The 18,513-nt window shown below is 37.1% G+C and overlaps 1 protein-coding gene across 3 annotated transcripts in view; it reads right to left on the minus strand.

The window, feature by feature from the left end:
- Nucleotides 1-18,513, minus strand: part of ZPBP (zona pellucida binding protein) — a 114,528-nt gene that overhangs the window by 36,660 nt on the left and 59,355 nt on the right. For all 3 annotated transcript variants that reach the window (XR_009609921.3, XM_060632085.3, XM_060632084.3), the window contains one exon: nucleotides 315-492. Coding sequence is in view for 2 of the 3 variants with exons in the window: in XM_060632085.3 (XP_060488068.3) it covers nucleotides 315-492 (178 nt within the window). In the remaining variant the exon portion in view is untranslated. The remainder of the gene's footprint in view (nucleotides 1-314; nucleotides 493-18,513) is intronic.

Genomic DNA, 18,513 nt, shown 5'->3' on the forward strand with positions numbered 1-18,513 from the left:
AATGGATTCTAAAAAATAGAATTTGTCTCTTTTTAGGGTAAGTAAATGACTCACATCCATTATCTGTGTGTCCTCCCAGACAACTGCCTAACGCCCCTAACCCCTCTTTGCTAGAATATTAATACAAGGCCCAAGTTAAGCCAGCTTTTTTTTCTTTTGTATCTTCAAGCTCACGTAGTCTTTTCAAACACACTGCTTAAAATCAGCTAAAGATCTAAGTGATAGTAAAAATAAATACTAGGCATTCACTTAGGGTCATGAAAAGAAGGAAGGTTTCATAAATATAAACCATGAAATTATAGTTCATTACATACCACAGCATTCAGGACATTTTGGATGTTTTAGGGTATTCATTCCATACCCTGGAAAGCAGCGATTAATCCATACCATTTGAAGAGTACCTTCAATATAGTATATTTCGGGCAATGGCTCTGCACGTCTGCCTAGAACTTCTACTTGTTGATTAAAAAATCTCTCTATAAGATTTTTAGCCTAAAATTGAAATACAATATGAGAAAATTATTACCAGAAATAAGTTAATTTTAGAACAAATAAGGGTGCTTACATATTTAGAGGCAGTGAAAACAAATTCCTGAGGTCCTTATTTATTCTTGCATTCACAGGATATAAATAACATATAAAAATTTGAAAATGTCACCTATAAACATCAGATTTCCAAATAGACTTCAAATACAGCTACAAAGAAACCTTTTGGATATATAACCAGCATTTTGGCCCCTTTGGATTTTGAATAATATATGAATGGGCATATGAGCAAAATCAAAACAGCTCTTTGTGGAGTTAAATATACTCTAAGAAATGTACTCCAACAATTAACGTGCTTTAAAAATGTACTTTAAGAATCTTTAAAAAGCATTCCTTTAAAAAGGAATAACCTCTACTCTTTCCACAAAGAAAAATTAGGTTTAAAATCAAGAGGAAATACAGCAAATGTTAAAATTTCCACTTCTGTGCTCCCAAAATTAAATTAACAAAATAATTAAGGCATCATTCTGATCTATAATTAATTACCTTTTTGCCTGTAATAATTATTCTGGTGTGAGTCTTAAAATTAACAAGAGATTTTTATGCTTTTCAGTGTTAAAGCAGGAAGTAGGGGCATGAGTTCAAACCCTCTACAAGCCAGTAAGTTCTCCTCAATTTTACCACTCTAACTGGGAACTTCGAATCAGGTCAGGAGCACAAATGAATGGACTCATGCTGATCTCTAACCACTGAAGGTGTACCTCAACTTACTGACTTCTTCACATTTCTTGCAAATTTTCCTTGCATGAAAATTCATTCTAAATAATTATACCAATGTTTTCAATATACTGCATTTAAGGCAAATATTCTATTCGTCAATTACTTACCAGCTTTCTATAGTTTAAATGGTTTGTTTTTGCTTTTGATAAACTTTGGTAAATTTGTTACTGTTTATTTGGTTAAACATAAATTTGGGGTAAGGAAATACTTAAGAATTAATTAGATATAAATCTGGTATCTGATTAGCCATATTTAAATGCCAGACCATAATTAAAAGTTACAGGAGCACAAACATAATCACTCAGCTTCCTAACACCACCTCTAACTAACTAACTAACTAAATCACTGCAACTAAACATGAGAAAACCTGTTAGGGAGAAAAATGATCAGATAAATTAGATTCCTGTTTCCTATTTTCCCTCTAAAAAGAATAAGGATAGATCTCTGATTAAAAAAAAAAAGGCAAAAAATTGTTTGAATCATTAATTAAATTTTTTATAGTAAGTATGTTGATGGTTGATGTGGGGTTAATTACTTATACCAAAGGGTGAAACTGACAAATTCTCTGAGTGGGTAAGGATTACAAATTTTAACATAAAACTTTTTGAATCAGTGTGGATGATATAAGAAGAAACTGTAATTATAGAAACCCTCCATAAATTAATCATCTGGTCTAAGATATAAAGAATATACCTGGCTGAATAAATACCACACTTCCCAGCCCATGCTACTCCTTCCTTCACCACCCTCAAAAAACTTTAAAGAATGATTAAGCATATACGGAAGGACTATGTTCTACAACGACTGGTCATTAATTACAGGGCTGGAATGAGAAGCCATTACTATCTCAACAATGAACAGCCTGTAAAGTGTATGAACTTTTACAGAGAGAAGCTGAACAGCTTATGTTAAATACCACAGTCTGCTCCACTGACCATGCCAACCAAGTTAGGTAGTGAACAAAAGTGACTGGAAAGGCTGTCCTATCTGCTTAATACATTAAGCATTACATTAGCCCAGAAGGCAGTAGCTACTTAACATTATGGTAGTTCTGTAATAGATCACACATGCCATACATTGTATAAGACTAGAGTCCAACTGGAGCTCCAATATCTACTGGGGAGAACTAATATCTTCCAGGTGTTAGGGTATTACACCTGTAAGTTAGAGTCCTCTAGAAACTCTTGGTGAACGCCTACATTTGGAAACCTCTGTGGAAAAAATAACTATGGTCATCAATTGGGGATGGAATTAAGAAACAAAAATGGAGACAGAAGCTTAAAGGTGTCTTGGATGTAATGGACAGAGCTGTGAATTTGCACAAAAAAGATCAGAGATACTAGTGCTCAGGGAGCAAGTGAGAGAAAGGACATCCTATCTCACAAGAGAAGGTCCCAATGGAGAACTATAAAAAATGATTAAACAGAAATACAAAGTCGTCTTCGTGGCGGGAACACTATAACATGGGTACTGTGTACACATCAGTGAGTTGGGCACAGAACTAGGGGATAAAGCTCAGTCTCAAAGCAGGACCGAAAGCAGGAGGAGGAAAGTACAAGTTTATATAACAGTGTGAAATCCATAGAAGTTGGAACCCGTTCCTGAGATGCACACTGAATCCCAGCACTTCAGAACAGAAAAGGTTAAATTTGCAAGGTGGAGATGACTTCAACCCTGCAGCAAAAGACCAAAGAATCTACTCTTCACTTAGCGATGTCACTGAAGTACTGATTGTTCCAGAGGGATTAAAACTTGCACTGGAACACAAGGCTCTTAAGGAAGAAAGATTAAAGGCAAACTAATTCATGTTTTGAAATTATTGAGATTTAAATGGTCATATTAAGAATTTTTAAAGTAGTATATTACTAATTGAAAAAAGCAAGTTGCAGGCAGTGGGAGTATGGAAAAGACATTTAAAAATACAAGAAACTGGGGCACCTGGGTGGTAAGTTGGCTGAGTGTCTAACTTTGGCTCAGGTCATGATCTCATGGTTCACTGGCTCACTGCTGTCAGACTCTCAGTCAGCGTAGAGCCCGCTTTGGATCCTCTGTCCCCTTCTCTCTGCCCCTCCCCCCCACACACCCTCCCCTCCCCCGAAAAGTACAAGAAACAATTTCCATTTTCAACTATATGGCGTCCTAGATACCCTGAAAAATCCTCCTGCTAAAAATCACCTAACTGAATATATTTCAACAATGAGAGAAGATAAAAGGAGGAGGCTAGGAAGAGACAGAGAGGGAGGCCAAAAATGAGGAAAAAACTACAAATGTAATAGTAGCTAGATTCCTGATTCATTTCATGCCAGTCTGAGTATTCTAGAGTGTTTTAACTTACCAGCCTAAAGACATAGGGGAAAAAGTCTTAAACCTGTTTAAAAAAAAAAAAAAGACTCTGTAAAAAACTGAGCCAAGAAAAACATTCAATCACAAAAGGGAATCAACAAGAAAGCTTCTTTATCAAAGCTGAGGGAGGAAGGGTGTTGGAAGGGGACTATGGAGTGGAGGGCTAGGGAAAGCAAAAACTCCTCTGGGAATTCCTACACAATGGTTTGCTTTCAAGTGGGTTTGGGTTTTTATTGCATTTTCTATGTGGTATAAGATCCCCAAACTAGAAGTTAACATAAAATGTGGCTTTTTTTGAGAACAACCCTGGAGAATTAGGCAGAAGCAAACCCAGAAATCCTGCAGAAGCGTACCCACAACTTAGGCAAAGGGACTATCTACCAATAAAGGCTGATAAACATGACTTCAGCAACCAGAACTATAAGGAAAAGGATGAAATGAGAAGCAAAAGGAGAAACAGCAAACCGCCAAATTAGAACATCGAGAAAGTCACACAACAGAATTTCAGTTACCTAAGACACAAAAATGATATACAGTATGTTTAAAATACATAAAGACACAAAAGTGATATGAAAACATGAAAAAGGAAATTTATACCATAAAACAAGGTAAAGTACATTTGTAAAACAACCTCCCTAAACTACAAATGATAAATGGCTTGCAAACTGGAGTGAAATTAGAAACTCAGTGGACAGACTGAACATCAGAATAGGCCCAGTGGGAGGCAAAATAATGTAATACAATAAATATCTGAGATTACTCAATACAGAACATAAAAAAGAAAAAAGTAGGACAGTAGCAGAAATATGGAGAAATCAATGAGATCATCTAAAACATATTAAAAATAGAAGTTCTAGAGAAACAAATGGGGCAAAAAGGTAATTTTCAAAGTTATTCCAGCAGAAACATTCCAGAAAGGATGACGGCAATGAATCCTCAGATCTCAATGGAAAAATAAATTCTGGGAGAAAAATATGACATGAGAAGGATGGACAGAGATGCAAGAAGGAAAAGTTAACAAGGAAATGGATAAAACTGTGGATCTATCTACACAGACATTGAAATATTGAAACAATATTAATAATAATAAGAAAAACTTTTAAAAGAACTAAAATAGTGTTGAAAAAAACCCATAAAAATGATCAGGTCATCAGAGTTATAGGTCTTTATGTCCCTTGTACTTTTTTGGAAACTAAAATAAGTAACTTTTGGTTCTGCTATCAAGAATACATCTTGGGGTGCCTGGGTGGCTCAGTCGGTTAAGCGGCCAACTTCGGCTCAGGTCATGATCTCGCGGTCCGTGGGTTCGAGCCCCGCGTCGGGCTCTGTGCTGACAGCTCAGAGCCTGGAGCATGTTTCAGATTCTGTGTCTCTCTCTCTCTGACCCTCCCCTGTTCATGCTCTGTCTCTCCCTGTCTCAAAAATAAATAAAATGTTAAAAAAAAAATTAAAAAATAAAGAATACATCTTAAAATTTGAAGCAAACCCACAAAAAGAGTAAGAAAAGAATGTATAGCATCCAAATAACAGAGGGAAGATAAAGTTTAATCAATCCAAAAAATATATATAGGGAAGGAACAAAACCTGAAGAATAGAAAACCAGTGTAACTGGTATGCAGTGGAATGATAGAAACCAATCCACATAAAGCAGTCGTTTTATTTGAAAATAATAAGGCAATGGACAAGGCAGGATATGAAACAGAATTATTTCTTTTTACAAGGCACAAGGCACAATCAACTGAAAGAAAGCAGAATCAAAGGGAAAATGTTATAAAGAATAGACGGAAGCACCCCCCCCCCCATAGAAGGGTGTTGTATTTAAATCCAAATGTAATTAAATTAAATGTAACTGGTCTAAATATTCCAATTAAAAAGCAGAGATTGTTAATTGGACTTAAAAGATTGTTAATTAGATTGTTAATTTGGACCCCCAAAAGAAAGACACCAATAAGATGGCAGAACAGGAGTCCCAGTTTTCACCTTACACAGAAACACTGTTTGGACAGTAATCTGTGGGTGAAAACACTTTGTAAGAATTCTTCAATATATACTAGAAATGTTCCAGCATCCCCATGGACCACAAAACCCAAGGTAGGATACACTGAAAATGGTTAGAAGAACAGTTTCACTTTGACTACGTCACTGCTCCCCTGGGGGCCAGCAAAACTCAAAACCTGGAAAGATCCTTCTGGCCCACAACTTATCCCACGGGGGAGAGACAGTGCCATGTGAAGGTCTGGCTTCCCAGCCTTGTGGAGCACTGTCCATGAGGCCTGCTCCTGGAGGTCTACTTCTCTGTCTGCACCCAGAACTCAGAGGAAATCAGCAAGGCTGGATCATCTAGGGAAAGCTACGAACAAAGAAAAGGGATGGAGTCTCATGGGAATGAGCCAGGACACCATGAACTCCAACAGATGGCACGCAGAGCTAAGCAACCAGAGTGAAATTGAGTAACAAGTTTAACTCTGCAAAATGTGGAAAATGTATACAAACCTGAAATTCCCTTTCAGGAAAGAGGGAGAGAAATGGCACTCGTACCCATCGGCCAAGAATCTAAGTGGACTGCTTCAGGGAAAAGAGAAAGGTGACCCTTTGGGCAGCTGGCATGACTCCACAGGCTACACAGGGGCAAAATAATCAAAATACTTCTTTCAGTAGGGAGGGAGAAAAGTGGCACTGTCACACAAAGCCCTGGCATTTCAGGCCATCGCCAGAGGGAAAAGGACTGAGTTGCCCTAAATACCTGATATGGTTCTCGGTACCCAGCATGGCTCTATCAGATTGAGGAAGGGAAACAATTCTAATACATTTCCCCCAAGAGACAGAGCTAGGGGAATTCAGCAAGTGCATCCACTGAAAAGGTTTAAGAGATTCCCCTCCCCATCTTGCCCCACCAAATCTCTAGTCAAGTCATTCTCTCCTAAAGCAAGACCACAAAGATTGGAGAAAGTGGCAATTTCTTTAAATGTTCAGACACCAGCCAAAGCCACCAGGATCACAAATCATCAGGGAAATATGACACCATAAAGGAACAACAACAACAAAAAAGTTCCAATAGTTGACTACAAAGATATGAAGATCCATGAATTGCCTAACCAAGTATTCAAAATAAATTTAAAGAAGCTCAGTAAGCTACAAGAAAACACTGAGAAATAACAAAACAGGAAACAATAAACAAATAAAATTTCAACAAAGAGACAGAAACCATAAAAAAGAACCAAACAGAAATTCTGGTATGAAGAATACAATGACTGAATGGAAAAATTCAAGAGAGAGCTTCAAAGGCAGATTTGATGAAGCAGAGAAAAAAAAAAAAAAAACCAAAAACCAAAAACCAAAAAAAAAAAAAAAAAAGAAACCAGCAAACTTCACAGACAGATCATTTGAAATTATCCAGTCTAAGAGAAAAGAAAAAGTGAAAAAACCCACAAGACTCATTTGACATCATCAACTAAATCAATATATGCATTATGGAGGTCCCATAATATAAGAGAAACACAAAGAAATTAGAAAGCTAATTTAAAGAAATAAAACCAAAGAACTTCCTAAATCTGGGGAGAGGAACAGACATCCAGATTCATGAAGCTTAAAGAATCCCAAAAGGGTTGTACTAATCAGTACTACCAAGGACACCAAGAAATATTATAACTAAAATTGTCAAAGTTCACCAAGACTGAATTATGAAACCAGCTGGAGAAAAACAACCAGTCAAAAAAGGGGTACCCCTACCACCTTAGGATATCAGTGGATTTCTCGACAGAAACCGTGCAGGCAGAAAAGTGTGTAATAATATATTCAAAGTTCAGGAAGAAAAAGAAACTGCCAACAATACCAAAAATACCATACCCATCAAAACTGCCCTTTAATAATGAAGGAGAGGAGACTTTTCAAACTGAAGGAGTTTGACACCACCAGAAGCCCCAGAACCTCAGGGAGAGCACTGCCTTGCAAGAAGTGTTAGAGGGAGTTCATCAAGACGAAGTAAGACGATGTTAGATTGCAACATAAAGAGAATGAAAAGTGTAAATCTCGCTGGTAAAGGTAAATATATATGCAAATACAGAATAACGGAATACTATAAGGGTGACGCACACATCATACTTAAAGCTAGTAAAAATGTTAAAGACATAAGTATTAACAATAAATGCAACTACGAAAATCTGTTCATGGATGTACAATACAAAAGGTGTAAACTGTGACCCCAATAACAAAGTGTCGGGGGAGGGGACAAAAATATAGAGTTTTCATATGCAATTACGTTATCCACTAAAACAGACTGTTATAAATGTAAGATTTATATACAAGCTTCATGATAACGACAAAGAAAATATCTCAAGCAAAGAATCAAAGCATATCAGTACAAAAAATTCATCAAAAAACAGAGGAAGACAGCAACAGAGGAAGAGAGTAACGAACTACACAGCAGACCAAAAACAATGAACAAACTGGAAATAGTAAACCCCCACCTAACAATAATTACTTTAAATATAAACAGATTAATCCCCCTCATCAAAAAGCACAGAGTGGCTTCGTGGATAAAACAAGATGCAACTAACTCTACGCTGTGTACAAGAAAGTGACTTTATATTTAAGGGGATTCACACACGGAAAGTGGAGGATAAAAAGAGATATGCAGATGAAAACCAGGCAGCAAGGATGCTGTTTTTACATCTGGGAAAAAAATCCCCTTCGCAGAATAAAAAACTATCATAAAAGACAAAGAACGTCATGCATTATGTAATGATTAAAGAGTCAATTCAAAGGGACAATGTAACAATTATAAATATATATGCACCAAACACATACGTTTATATAAACATATAAAGCAAATACTAACAGGACTGAAGAAAAAACATGACATCAACACATAATATTAGAAGACTTCATACTCCAATTTCAATAACGGGTAGAATATTTAGACACACAATCAATAAGGAACCATCAGACTTGGACAACACTATACACCAAACAGATTTAACAGATATATTAAACATTCCATAAACACTCATGTTTTCAGACACATTATTCACAAGAGCCAAAAAGTGAAAGTAACCTGTATGTCTATCAATGGATGAATGGATAAACAAAATTTGGCATAAATGTACAATGGAATGTTAGCCTTTAAAAGGAAGAAAATTGTAAGACATGGTAAAATATGGATGTATCTTGAGAACATTATGCTAAGTGAAATAAGCCAATCACAAAAATTACTATACTACTGAAATTATATGCAATATATAGAAGAGTCAAACTCAAAGGAACAGAAAGTTGAATGGTAGCTGCCAGGACCTGGAGAAGGGGAAATGGGGAGTTAACACGCCTGACCAGCAACTGGTGCTGGTGGAAATACTGCACAGAAAACCCCCAAGACCAGAAAAAGATATAAACAATGCTATCACCCAACATGATATAATCAACTACATACAAAAAAAAAACCACCCAACAAGAATACACTTTTTTTTCCAAGTACTCACACAACATTTACCAAGATAGATCATGTTCTGAACCATCTAACAAAGCTCAACAAATTTAAAAGTACTGAAATCAGTGACATCCTTTGGGTAAATAACCAGTAGTGTGATTGCTGGATCACAGGGTAGTTCTTTGACTTTTTGAGGAACCTCCACGTTGTTTTCCAGAGTGGCTGCACCAGTTTCCATTCCCACCAACAGCACAAGAGGGGTCCCCTTTCTCCACAGCCTTGCCAACATTTGTTGTTTCTTGTGTTGTCCATTTTCGCCATTTTGACAGGTATGACGTGGTATCTCATTGTGGTTTTGATTTGCATTTCCCTGATGATGAGTGATATTGAGCATATTTTCATGTGTCTGTTGGCCATCTCTTCTTTGGAAAAATGTCTTTTCTTGTCTTCTGCCCATTTTCAATTGGATTATTTGTTGTTTGCGTGTTGAGTTTGAGAAGTTCTTTATATATTTTGGATACTAACCTTTTATCAGATATGTCATTTGAAAATATTTTCTCCCATTCTGTAGGTTGCCTTTTAATTTTGTTGCCTGCTTCCTTCACTGTGCAGAAGCTTTTTATTTTGATGTAATCCCAACAGTTTATCTTTGCTTTGTTTCCCTTGCCTCAGGAGACATAGCTAGTAATAAGTTGCTACAGCCTGTGTCAGAGAAACTACTGCTTGTGTAGAATTATTATGGCTTCAGGTCTCACATTTAGGTCTTTCATCCATTTGGATTTTATTTCTGTGTAAGGTGTAAGAAAGTGGTCCAGTTTCAGTCTTTTGCATGATCCTGACCAGTTTTCCCAATGCCACTGGTTGAAGAAACTTGTCTTTTTCCCATTGGGATATTCCTTCCTGCTTTGTCAAAGATTAATTGACCATACAGTTGTGGGTCCACTTCTGGGTTTCTATTCTGTTCCACTGATCTATTTTTGTGACAGTACCATACTGTTCTGATCACTACAGCTTTGTAATGTAACTTGAAGTCTGGAATTGTGATGCCTCCAACTTTGCTTTGCTTTTTCAAGATTGCTTTGGCTATTCAGGGTCTTTGTGGTTCCACACAAATTTCAGGATTATCTGTTCTAGCTCTATGAAAAACACTTGTGGTATTTTGAAAGGGATTACATTAAATGTGTAGACTGCTTTGGGTAGTATGGACATTTTCACAATGCTCGTTCTTCCAGTCCATGAGCATGGAATGTTTTTCCATTTCTTTGTGTCTTCTTCAATGTCTTTCACCAGTGTTTTATAGTTTTCAGAGTATAGATCTTTTACCTCTTTGATTAGGTCTATTCCTAGGAATTTTATGGTTTTTGGTGCAATTATAAGTGGAACCGATTCCTTGATTTCTCTTTCTGCTGCTTCATCATCGGTGTATAGAAATGTTAAAATATTTCTGCACATTGATTTTGTACCTTGCGACTTTACTGAATTCGTGTTACCAATTCTAGCAATTTTTTGGAGGAGTCTTTTAGGTTTTCTATATAGAGTATCATGTCATCTGCAAACAGTGAAAGGATAAAAAAAATACTGATTTGAAGGGGATACATGCACTCCAATGTTTATGGCACCATTATCTACCATAGCCAAATTATAGGAAGAGCCCAAATGTTCATCGACTGAAGAATGGATAAAGACATGGTATATTTATAGAATGGAATATTACTCAGACACAAAAAAGAATGAAATCTTGCCATTTACAACAATGTGTATGGAGCTAGAAAGTATTATGCTAAGCAAAATCAGTCAGAAAGACAAATATTCTATGATTTCACTCACTTGAAAGTTTTAAGAAACAAAACAAATGAACACAGGGGGGAAACAGAGAGGGAGGCAAAGTAGGAAACAGACTATTAACCATGAAGAACAAGCTGCTGGTCACCAGAAGGAAGGGAAGTAGGGAAATGGGGGAAACAGGGAATGGGGATTAAGGACGGCACCTGTGATGAGCACTGGGTGATGTAGGAGAGTGATGAACCACTAAATTCTGCACCTGAAACTGATTATCACACTGTGTGTTAACTGGAATTTAAATAAAAACTTGGAGAAATAAAATAAAATCAATAACATGTCAAAATATGTGAGACAGAGCTACAGCCAAGCTGAAATGGAGATCTACAGCATGAACCTTTCTATGAGACAAGACAAAGGAATAGAAGTAACCTGTCTCAAGAAGCTACAAGTAAGACAAGGAAGGAGACAAACAGAAGAAAGGAAATAATAAGGTGGAAGCAAAATTTAATGAAATTGAAAACAGGAAAACAATAAAGTCAGTATCACAAAAAGCTGATTCTTCATAAAGATCGATAAAATTAATAAAGGTCTAATGTGAGTGACAAAAATAAGAGAAGACCCAATGGAAATGTCCGCAATGAAATGGAGAGTATCACTAAGAGACATTAAAGGTCAATAACAGAAAATTCCACACAACTCTATGCTCAAGCGAAGGACAAATGAGAAATGGATTAATTCTTCACACACCACAAACTATAAAAATTCAACTATAATAAAAACAATGATCTGAACAGTTCTGTAACTAGTAAAGGAACTAAACATGTAAGAAAAAGCTCCCTAAATGTTAATATCCAGGTTTCATAAAATTCCAACAAATTTTCAAAAATTAATGCTGAATTTAAAAAATCTCTTCTAGGGGCGCTTGGATGGCTCAGTGGGTTAAGCATCCAACTTTGGCTCAGGTCATGATCTCACGGTTCGTGGGTTCAAGCTCCACATTGGGCTCTGTGCTGACAGCTCAGAGCCTGGAGCCTGCTTTGGATTCCATGTCTCCCTCTCTCTGCTCCTCCCCCACTTTCAGTCTGCCTCTCTCTTTCTCAAAAATAAATAAACATTAAAAAATAAATTAAAGGAGGGGTACCTGGGTGGCTCAGTCAGTTAAGGATCTGACTTCAGCTCAGGTCATGATCTCATGGTTCATGAGTTCAAGTCCCGCATCAGGCTCTGTGCTGACAGCTCAGAGCCTGGAGCCTGCTTAGGATTCTGTGCCTCTCTCTCTGCCCCCTCCCCCACTCATGCTCTGTATCTCTCTCTGTCTCTTTCTCTCTGAAAAGTAAATAAACACTAAAAAAAAATTAATTAATTAAAGGAAAACTATGGACTAATATCTCTCATGAACTTACATGCAAAAATTCTCAATATTAAACTAAATCCAAAATGACCATGTGTGATTTATTTCATATATACAAGGTTGCTTCAATATTCTAAAACCAATCAATGTAATCCACAAGTAAAAGAAGAGAAATCATATGATCATAACAATTAATTAACTCAGAAAAGTCTTGGACAACATCCAATACCTACTGTTAATAAAAATTTTACCAAAGTAAGATTACAGGGGCACGGTCTCAAAATCATTTACAAAAAGCATCTATAAAACACCTATAAGAGATGTCGTACTTCATGCTGAAAGAATGGATGCTTTCTCCATAAGCTCAGAAAAAGGAAATCTACTCTCACTGCTCATATTCAAACTCATAAAGCACTGGATGCTTTGGCTACTTCAAGAAGTCAAAAAAATCAATATGGAGGCAAATGCACAGACTGGAAAGGAAAAAAATGAAACTGGAGATGACATGATCGTCAGCAAAGGAAATCTCAAGGAACATAAAACACTCCACAATACAAAAGACCTAGAACTAATATGCAAGTTCAGCAAGGACCTCAGAAACAAGATCAACACATACTGATAAAGTGCATTACTAGGCATAAACGGTGAACATAAGGAAACTAAAATTAAAACACAGTATTTCCTTTTTTTTTTTTAAGTTTCTTTGAGAGAGAAAGAGAGAGAGGGAGGGAGAGAAGGCATGTATGTGCTCGTGAGCAGGAGAGGGGCAGAGAGAGAGGGGAGAGAGCATCCAAAGCAGGCTCCACGCTGTCAGCACAGAGCCCAATGTGGGGCTCAGTCCCAAGAACTGTGGGATCATGACCTGAGCCAATGTCAAGAACTGGAGACTCAACCAACTGAGCCACCCAGGGACCCCAAGACACAGTTCATGCTAGCAGGTTATGTATGCTAAAAATTACAGGAAGATGATTTAAAAAATTAAAGAAGACTTAAAGAGATATAGAGACAGCACGTTCATGGATTAGAAGAACGAACACAGTCAAAGTGTTAAGTTATTCCCAAACTTCTACAAAGGTGGGTTTGGCTCCAAGACCACTACAGTAAAGTGCATATCACAAAAAAATGAGTCAAATGAAGTTTTTGTTTTCCCTGGGCATACATAGAAAAAATTGTACTTTCACAATACTGTAGTTTATTAAGTGTGCAACAGCTTTCTGTCTAAAAAACCAATGTACGTACCTTAATTAAAAATTACTTTTTGGCTAAGAAACACTAGCCTTCATCTGAACTATCAGGAAGTCGCACTTCTGCTGGTGGAGGGTCCTGCCTCGATGCTGGCGGCTGCTGACTGATCAGGGTGGCGGCTGAAGGATGCGGTGGCCGTGGCAATGTCTTAAAATCAGACAACGATGAACTCTGCTACAGCAACTGACTCTTGCTTTCACAAATGATTTCTCTACAGCATGTGATGCTGTTTGATGGCATTTTACCCACATAATTTCCTTCAAAATTGGAATCAATCCTCTCAAACGCGGCCGCCACTGCTTCACCTGCCAGGTTGATGGAATGTTCTAAATCCTTTATTGCCATTCCCACAATCTTCACAGCATCTTCACCAGCTGTGGCTTCCATCTCAAGATACCACTTTTTTCCTCCTCCCTGAGAAGCAACTCCTTATCCGTTCAACTTGTATCATGAGACGCAGCAATTTGGTCTTCAGGCTCTACTTCTGATTCCAGTTCTCTTGCTGTTTCTGCAGCGGCTTCTTCCCCTAAGTCTGGAAACTTCAATTTGTAAAAAACAAAACAAAACAAAACAAAACAAAAAAACAACGTAGTATCTGTGAAGCGCAATAAAGCAAAGCCAACACAACAAGGTGCCCCTGGGCAGAACTGATCAGCAGAATTCCTACAAGAATCCCAAAGGTTTTTGCAGACATACACAAAAAATGTATTTAATGGAGCACGAATATTAAAATAGTGAAAGCAATCCTGAAAAGACAGGAATACAATGCGATGAATAACTGCCCGTCATTAAGGCTGTCTTGGCTGAAACAGTGAGGTATTGAGGGAGGCATAAACACAAAGACAGGAAAATAATAAAGAACCCAGAAAGAGGGCCACACAAATACTCTCAGCTATGGTTTAACAAAGGTACTAAAGCTATTCAGTGGATAAAGGACAGCATTTTTAACAAATGAGGAAGAAATGCAATACCCAGGGGCAAAACAGTAACAACAAAAATAGCCTTGCCCTAAATCTCATGTATAAAGCAAAAGCTAACTGAAAATGATCACAGATACCAATGGAAAATGTAAAAAAATTTAAAAAGGGAGGAAAATCTTCAGAATGTAGGACTATGCAGAGTTCCTGTATTTGACCCAAAAAAAGCACAACCCATAAAAGGAACAATTGATACACTTGAACTCATAAAAATGATACACTTTTTTCCTTAAAAACCCATGTGAAGAGGAAGAAAGGAGAAGCTAAAATCTAGGAGAAAATATTTACAAACAACCTCTCAGAAAAAGACTACATCTAGAATATACAAAGAGCCCTCCTCACTCAACAGTAGAAAAGCAAACAATTCAGGCAGAAAATGAGCATCAGATACTTCATCAAAAAGGAAGTGCAGGTGGCAAATAAGCATAACAAAACCTGATCAACATCATTAGCAACTAGGGAAATGCAAATGCCAACCATCATGGGATACTGCTAAGTAACTTTCATGGAGACAAACTCAACAACAGTTACACAATACCACATGCGGAGTAGGGCACAGAGAAACTGGACCACGCAGACACTGCTGATGGGAACGGAAAATTAACTGTAATATCACCCACAATTAGTCTTCCGACACGATAAATTATTTTCACATGAAAACTTGTACACAAAGTTTACAAAAGCTTTAATTTTAACAGTCAAAACTTGGGATCGGTCCAGATGTCCTAGAACAGATTAAAAGCTAAACAAGCTGTATAGGTATATGCCCTGTGGGACACTAACTCAGTAAAGTAAAGGAACAGACTACTGATAGATGTACCACCTCGGATGAATCTGTAGGAAATTATGCTGAGGGGAAAAAAAAGTCAACAGCAAAAGGTTACATTCTCCAAGATTCCTTTGTTGTAATTTTTAAAATGATGAAACTTTAGAAAAGGAGGGCAGAATTAAGAATTAATTAATTAAGAATTAACATCACACATTAAGGAGAGGGGTGGGAGGGGTGAGGAAAGAGGAGGGCGTAGTTATGAAAAAGCAGCACAAGAACCCTTGCAGGACCGAACTATCTGTATCCGGACTATGGTGGTGGATATATGACTCCGCACAAATGATAAAACATCACAGAACTTAACACACAGAAATGAATACAAGTGAACTGGCCAAAGAAAAAGGACAGCAGTGGATTTTACCAATGTCAATACCCCCTCCTGGGAGACTGTTCTCTGTCGGTACGGTTGCAAGACGTCACCATTGGGAGAAACTGGGCAAAGGGTACAAGGGATTTCTCTGGAATATTCTTACAGCTCTATTTTACTTAAAACTCTCCTCAATTTTTTCATGCAAAATAAAAAGCTGAAGGAGTTCCTCACCACCAGACTGGCCTTATGAGAAATGTTTAAGGGAGTGCCTTAAGCTAAAAGGAAAGCATGCTAATTAGTAACCAGGAAAACATGTGAAAGTGCACATTTCAAGGTCAATGTACAGTGGAATTCTGAATAATCTAGTGTTAACTGCTTAATCACTTACAAATACTGTATGAAGAACAAAAGACAAATAGTAAAAAAATAACTATGATCATAATAAATACAGTAATTAGTTAACGCACATGCAAGGTAAGGAGATTTAAATAGAGGGGCGCCTGGGTGGCTCAGTCGCTTGAGCATCTGACTCTTGATTTCACTTCAGGTCATGATCTCTCAGTTCATGAGTTCAAGCCCCATGTCGGGCTCTGCATTGGCAGTGTGGAGCCTGCTTGAGATTCTCTCTCTCCTTCCCTCTCTACCACTCCCCTGCTACTTCCCTCTCTCAAAATTAAGTAAACATCAAAAAAAAATATTTAAATAGAGACATAAAAACATAAAACACTAAGGGGAGTAAAAATATAGAGAGCTTCAGAATGCATGTGAAACTTTCTCAATTGAAAAAAAATTTTTATGTTTATTTTGAGAGAGAGAGAGAGAGAGAGCAAGCACAAGCAGGGCAGAGGCAGAGACAGAGGACAGAGAGAGAATGTCAAGCAAGCTCCATGCTGTCAGTCCAGTGCCCAATGCGGGGCTCATGACCTGAGCTGAAATCAAGAGTCATGTGCTTAACCAACTGAGCCACCCAGGCGCACCCAAAATGCATGTGAACTTAAAGTGTTAACAGTTTAAAATAAGATGTTATAAGATGTTTTATGTAATCATCTGTGAAAGCAAAGCAAAAACCTACAGTAAGTACACACAAGAGGAAGAAATCTACATATAACATTACAGGAGCACCTGGGTGGCTCAGTCAGTTAAGCATCAAGCTCTTGAATGGGCTCAGATCATGATCTCACTGTGGTGAGATAGAGCCCTGGGTCAGGATCCATGCTGGGAATGGAGCCTGCTTAAAACTCTTTTTCTCCCAGTCTCTCTGCCTCTCCCCCAACTAACACTCTCACAATCAATCAATCAATCAATCAATCAATCAAATTTAAACATAACATTATAAAAAATGTTCAAATCACAAGGAAAGTGAGCAAGAGAAAAAGGAAAAAAGGAATTACACAAATCAATAGGGAAACAGACATAATAGACCAGATAAACTTAACATACAAAATACATTCCACCAAATAGCTGCATAATAATACAGTTTCTTCTCAACTGAACATGAATCATTCTCCAGAACACAACATATGTTAGGCCACAAAAGAAATTTAAGAAGACTGAAATCTTATGATTACTATAAGCATCTTTTCCAACCACTATGGAATGAACAAGATGCCTAACCACAAGAAATCTGGAAAACTAACAAATACAGGAGGGTTAAACAACATGATACTAAATAAGCAATAGGTCAAAGAAGAAATCAAAAGAAAAATTTAAAAAATCTTGAACCAAATGGAAACTGAAATACAACACAGTAAAACTTAACGGAACACAGCAAAAGCAGCTCTTTGAGGGAAGTCTATAGTGATAAATGCCTAGCTTAAGAAACAAGAAATATCTCAAATCACTTAACTTTACACCTCAAGGAACTAGAAAAGAACAAACGAAGCCCAAAGAAAAGAAGAAAGTAGAAGGAATAAAACAATAAAGATCAGAGCAAAATAAAGATTCCAAAAAGACAATAAAAAAAATCAACAAAAAGCAGTTAAAAAAAACACAAAAAATATGGACTTTTACCTACACTCACCAAGAAGAGAGCAGATTCCAGCATATAAAATCAGAAATGAAAATGGAGACATTACATACCATACCACAGAAATACAAAACACGAGAAACTATTATGAACAATTATATACCAACAAGATTGGACAACCTAAAAGAAATGAATAAATATATAGAAACATACAACCTACCAAGAATGAATCATGAAAAAAGAGAAAATCTGAACATATCAATTACTCGTAAGGGGCCTAAATCAACAATCAAAAACCCTCCCAACAACCAAAGTCCAGGACCAGACAGATGGCTTCACTGGTGAATTTTACCAAAAATTCAAAGAAAAAATTAATACCAATTTTTCTCAAATTAATAGAATTTTTCTCAAATTATTTAAAAATACATACAAAAGGAGGGAACACTTTCAAACTCATTTTATGAGGCCAGCATTACCTGATACAAACACCAGACAAGGACACTACCAGAAATGAAAACTGAGGTCACTATCCTGGATGAACAGACATGCAAAAATCCTCTACAAAACATTAGTAAACCAAATTCAACACTACATTAAGAGGATCATACATCAGGGCGCCTGGTGGCTCAGTCGGTTGAGTGTCCAACTTCGGCTCAGGTCATGATCTCACAGTTTGTGAGTTCAAGCCCCACGTCGGGATCTGTGCTGACAGCTCACAGCCGGGAGCCTGCTTCAGATTCTGTGTCTCCCTCTCTCTCTACCCATCCCTCACTAGTACTCTGTCTCTCTCTCAAAAATAAATAAAAACATTAAAATAATAAAATTTTTTTTAAAAAAACAGCATCATACATCATGATCAGGTGACATTTATCCCAAGGCTACAAGGAAGCCTCAACATAAACAAATGCATCAGTACAATACACCGGATTAAGAAAATGAAGGATAAAAATCATATGACCATCTCAATAGGTGGTTAAAAATCATGACAAAATTCACCATCCATTACGATAAAAATTCTCAAT

This window comes from Panthera onca, chromosome A2 (genome assembly GCF_046562875.1).
Source record: "Panthera onca isolate mPanOnc1 chromosome A2, mPanOnc1 haplotype 2, whole genome shotgun sequence".
NCBI lineage: Eukaryota > Metazoa > Chordata > Mammalia > Carnivora > Felidae > Panthera > Panthera onca.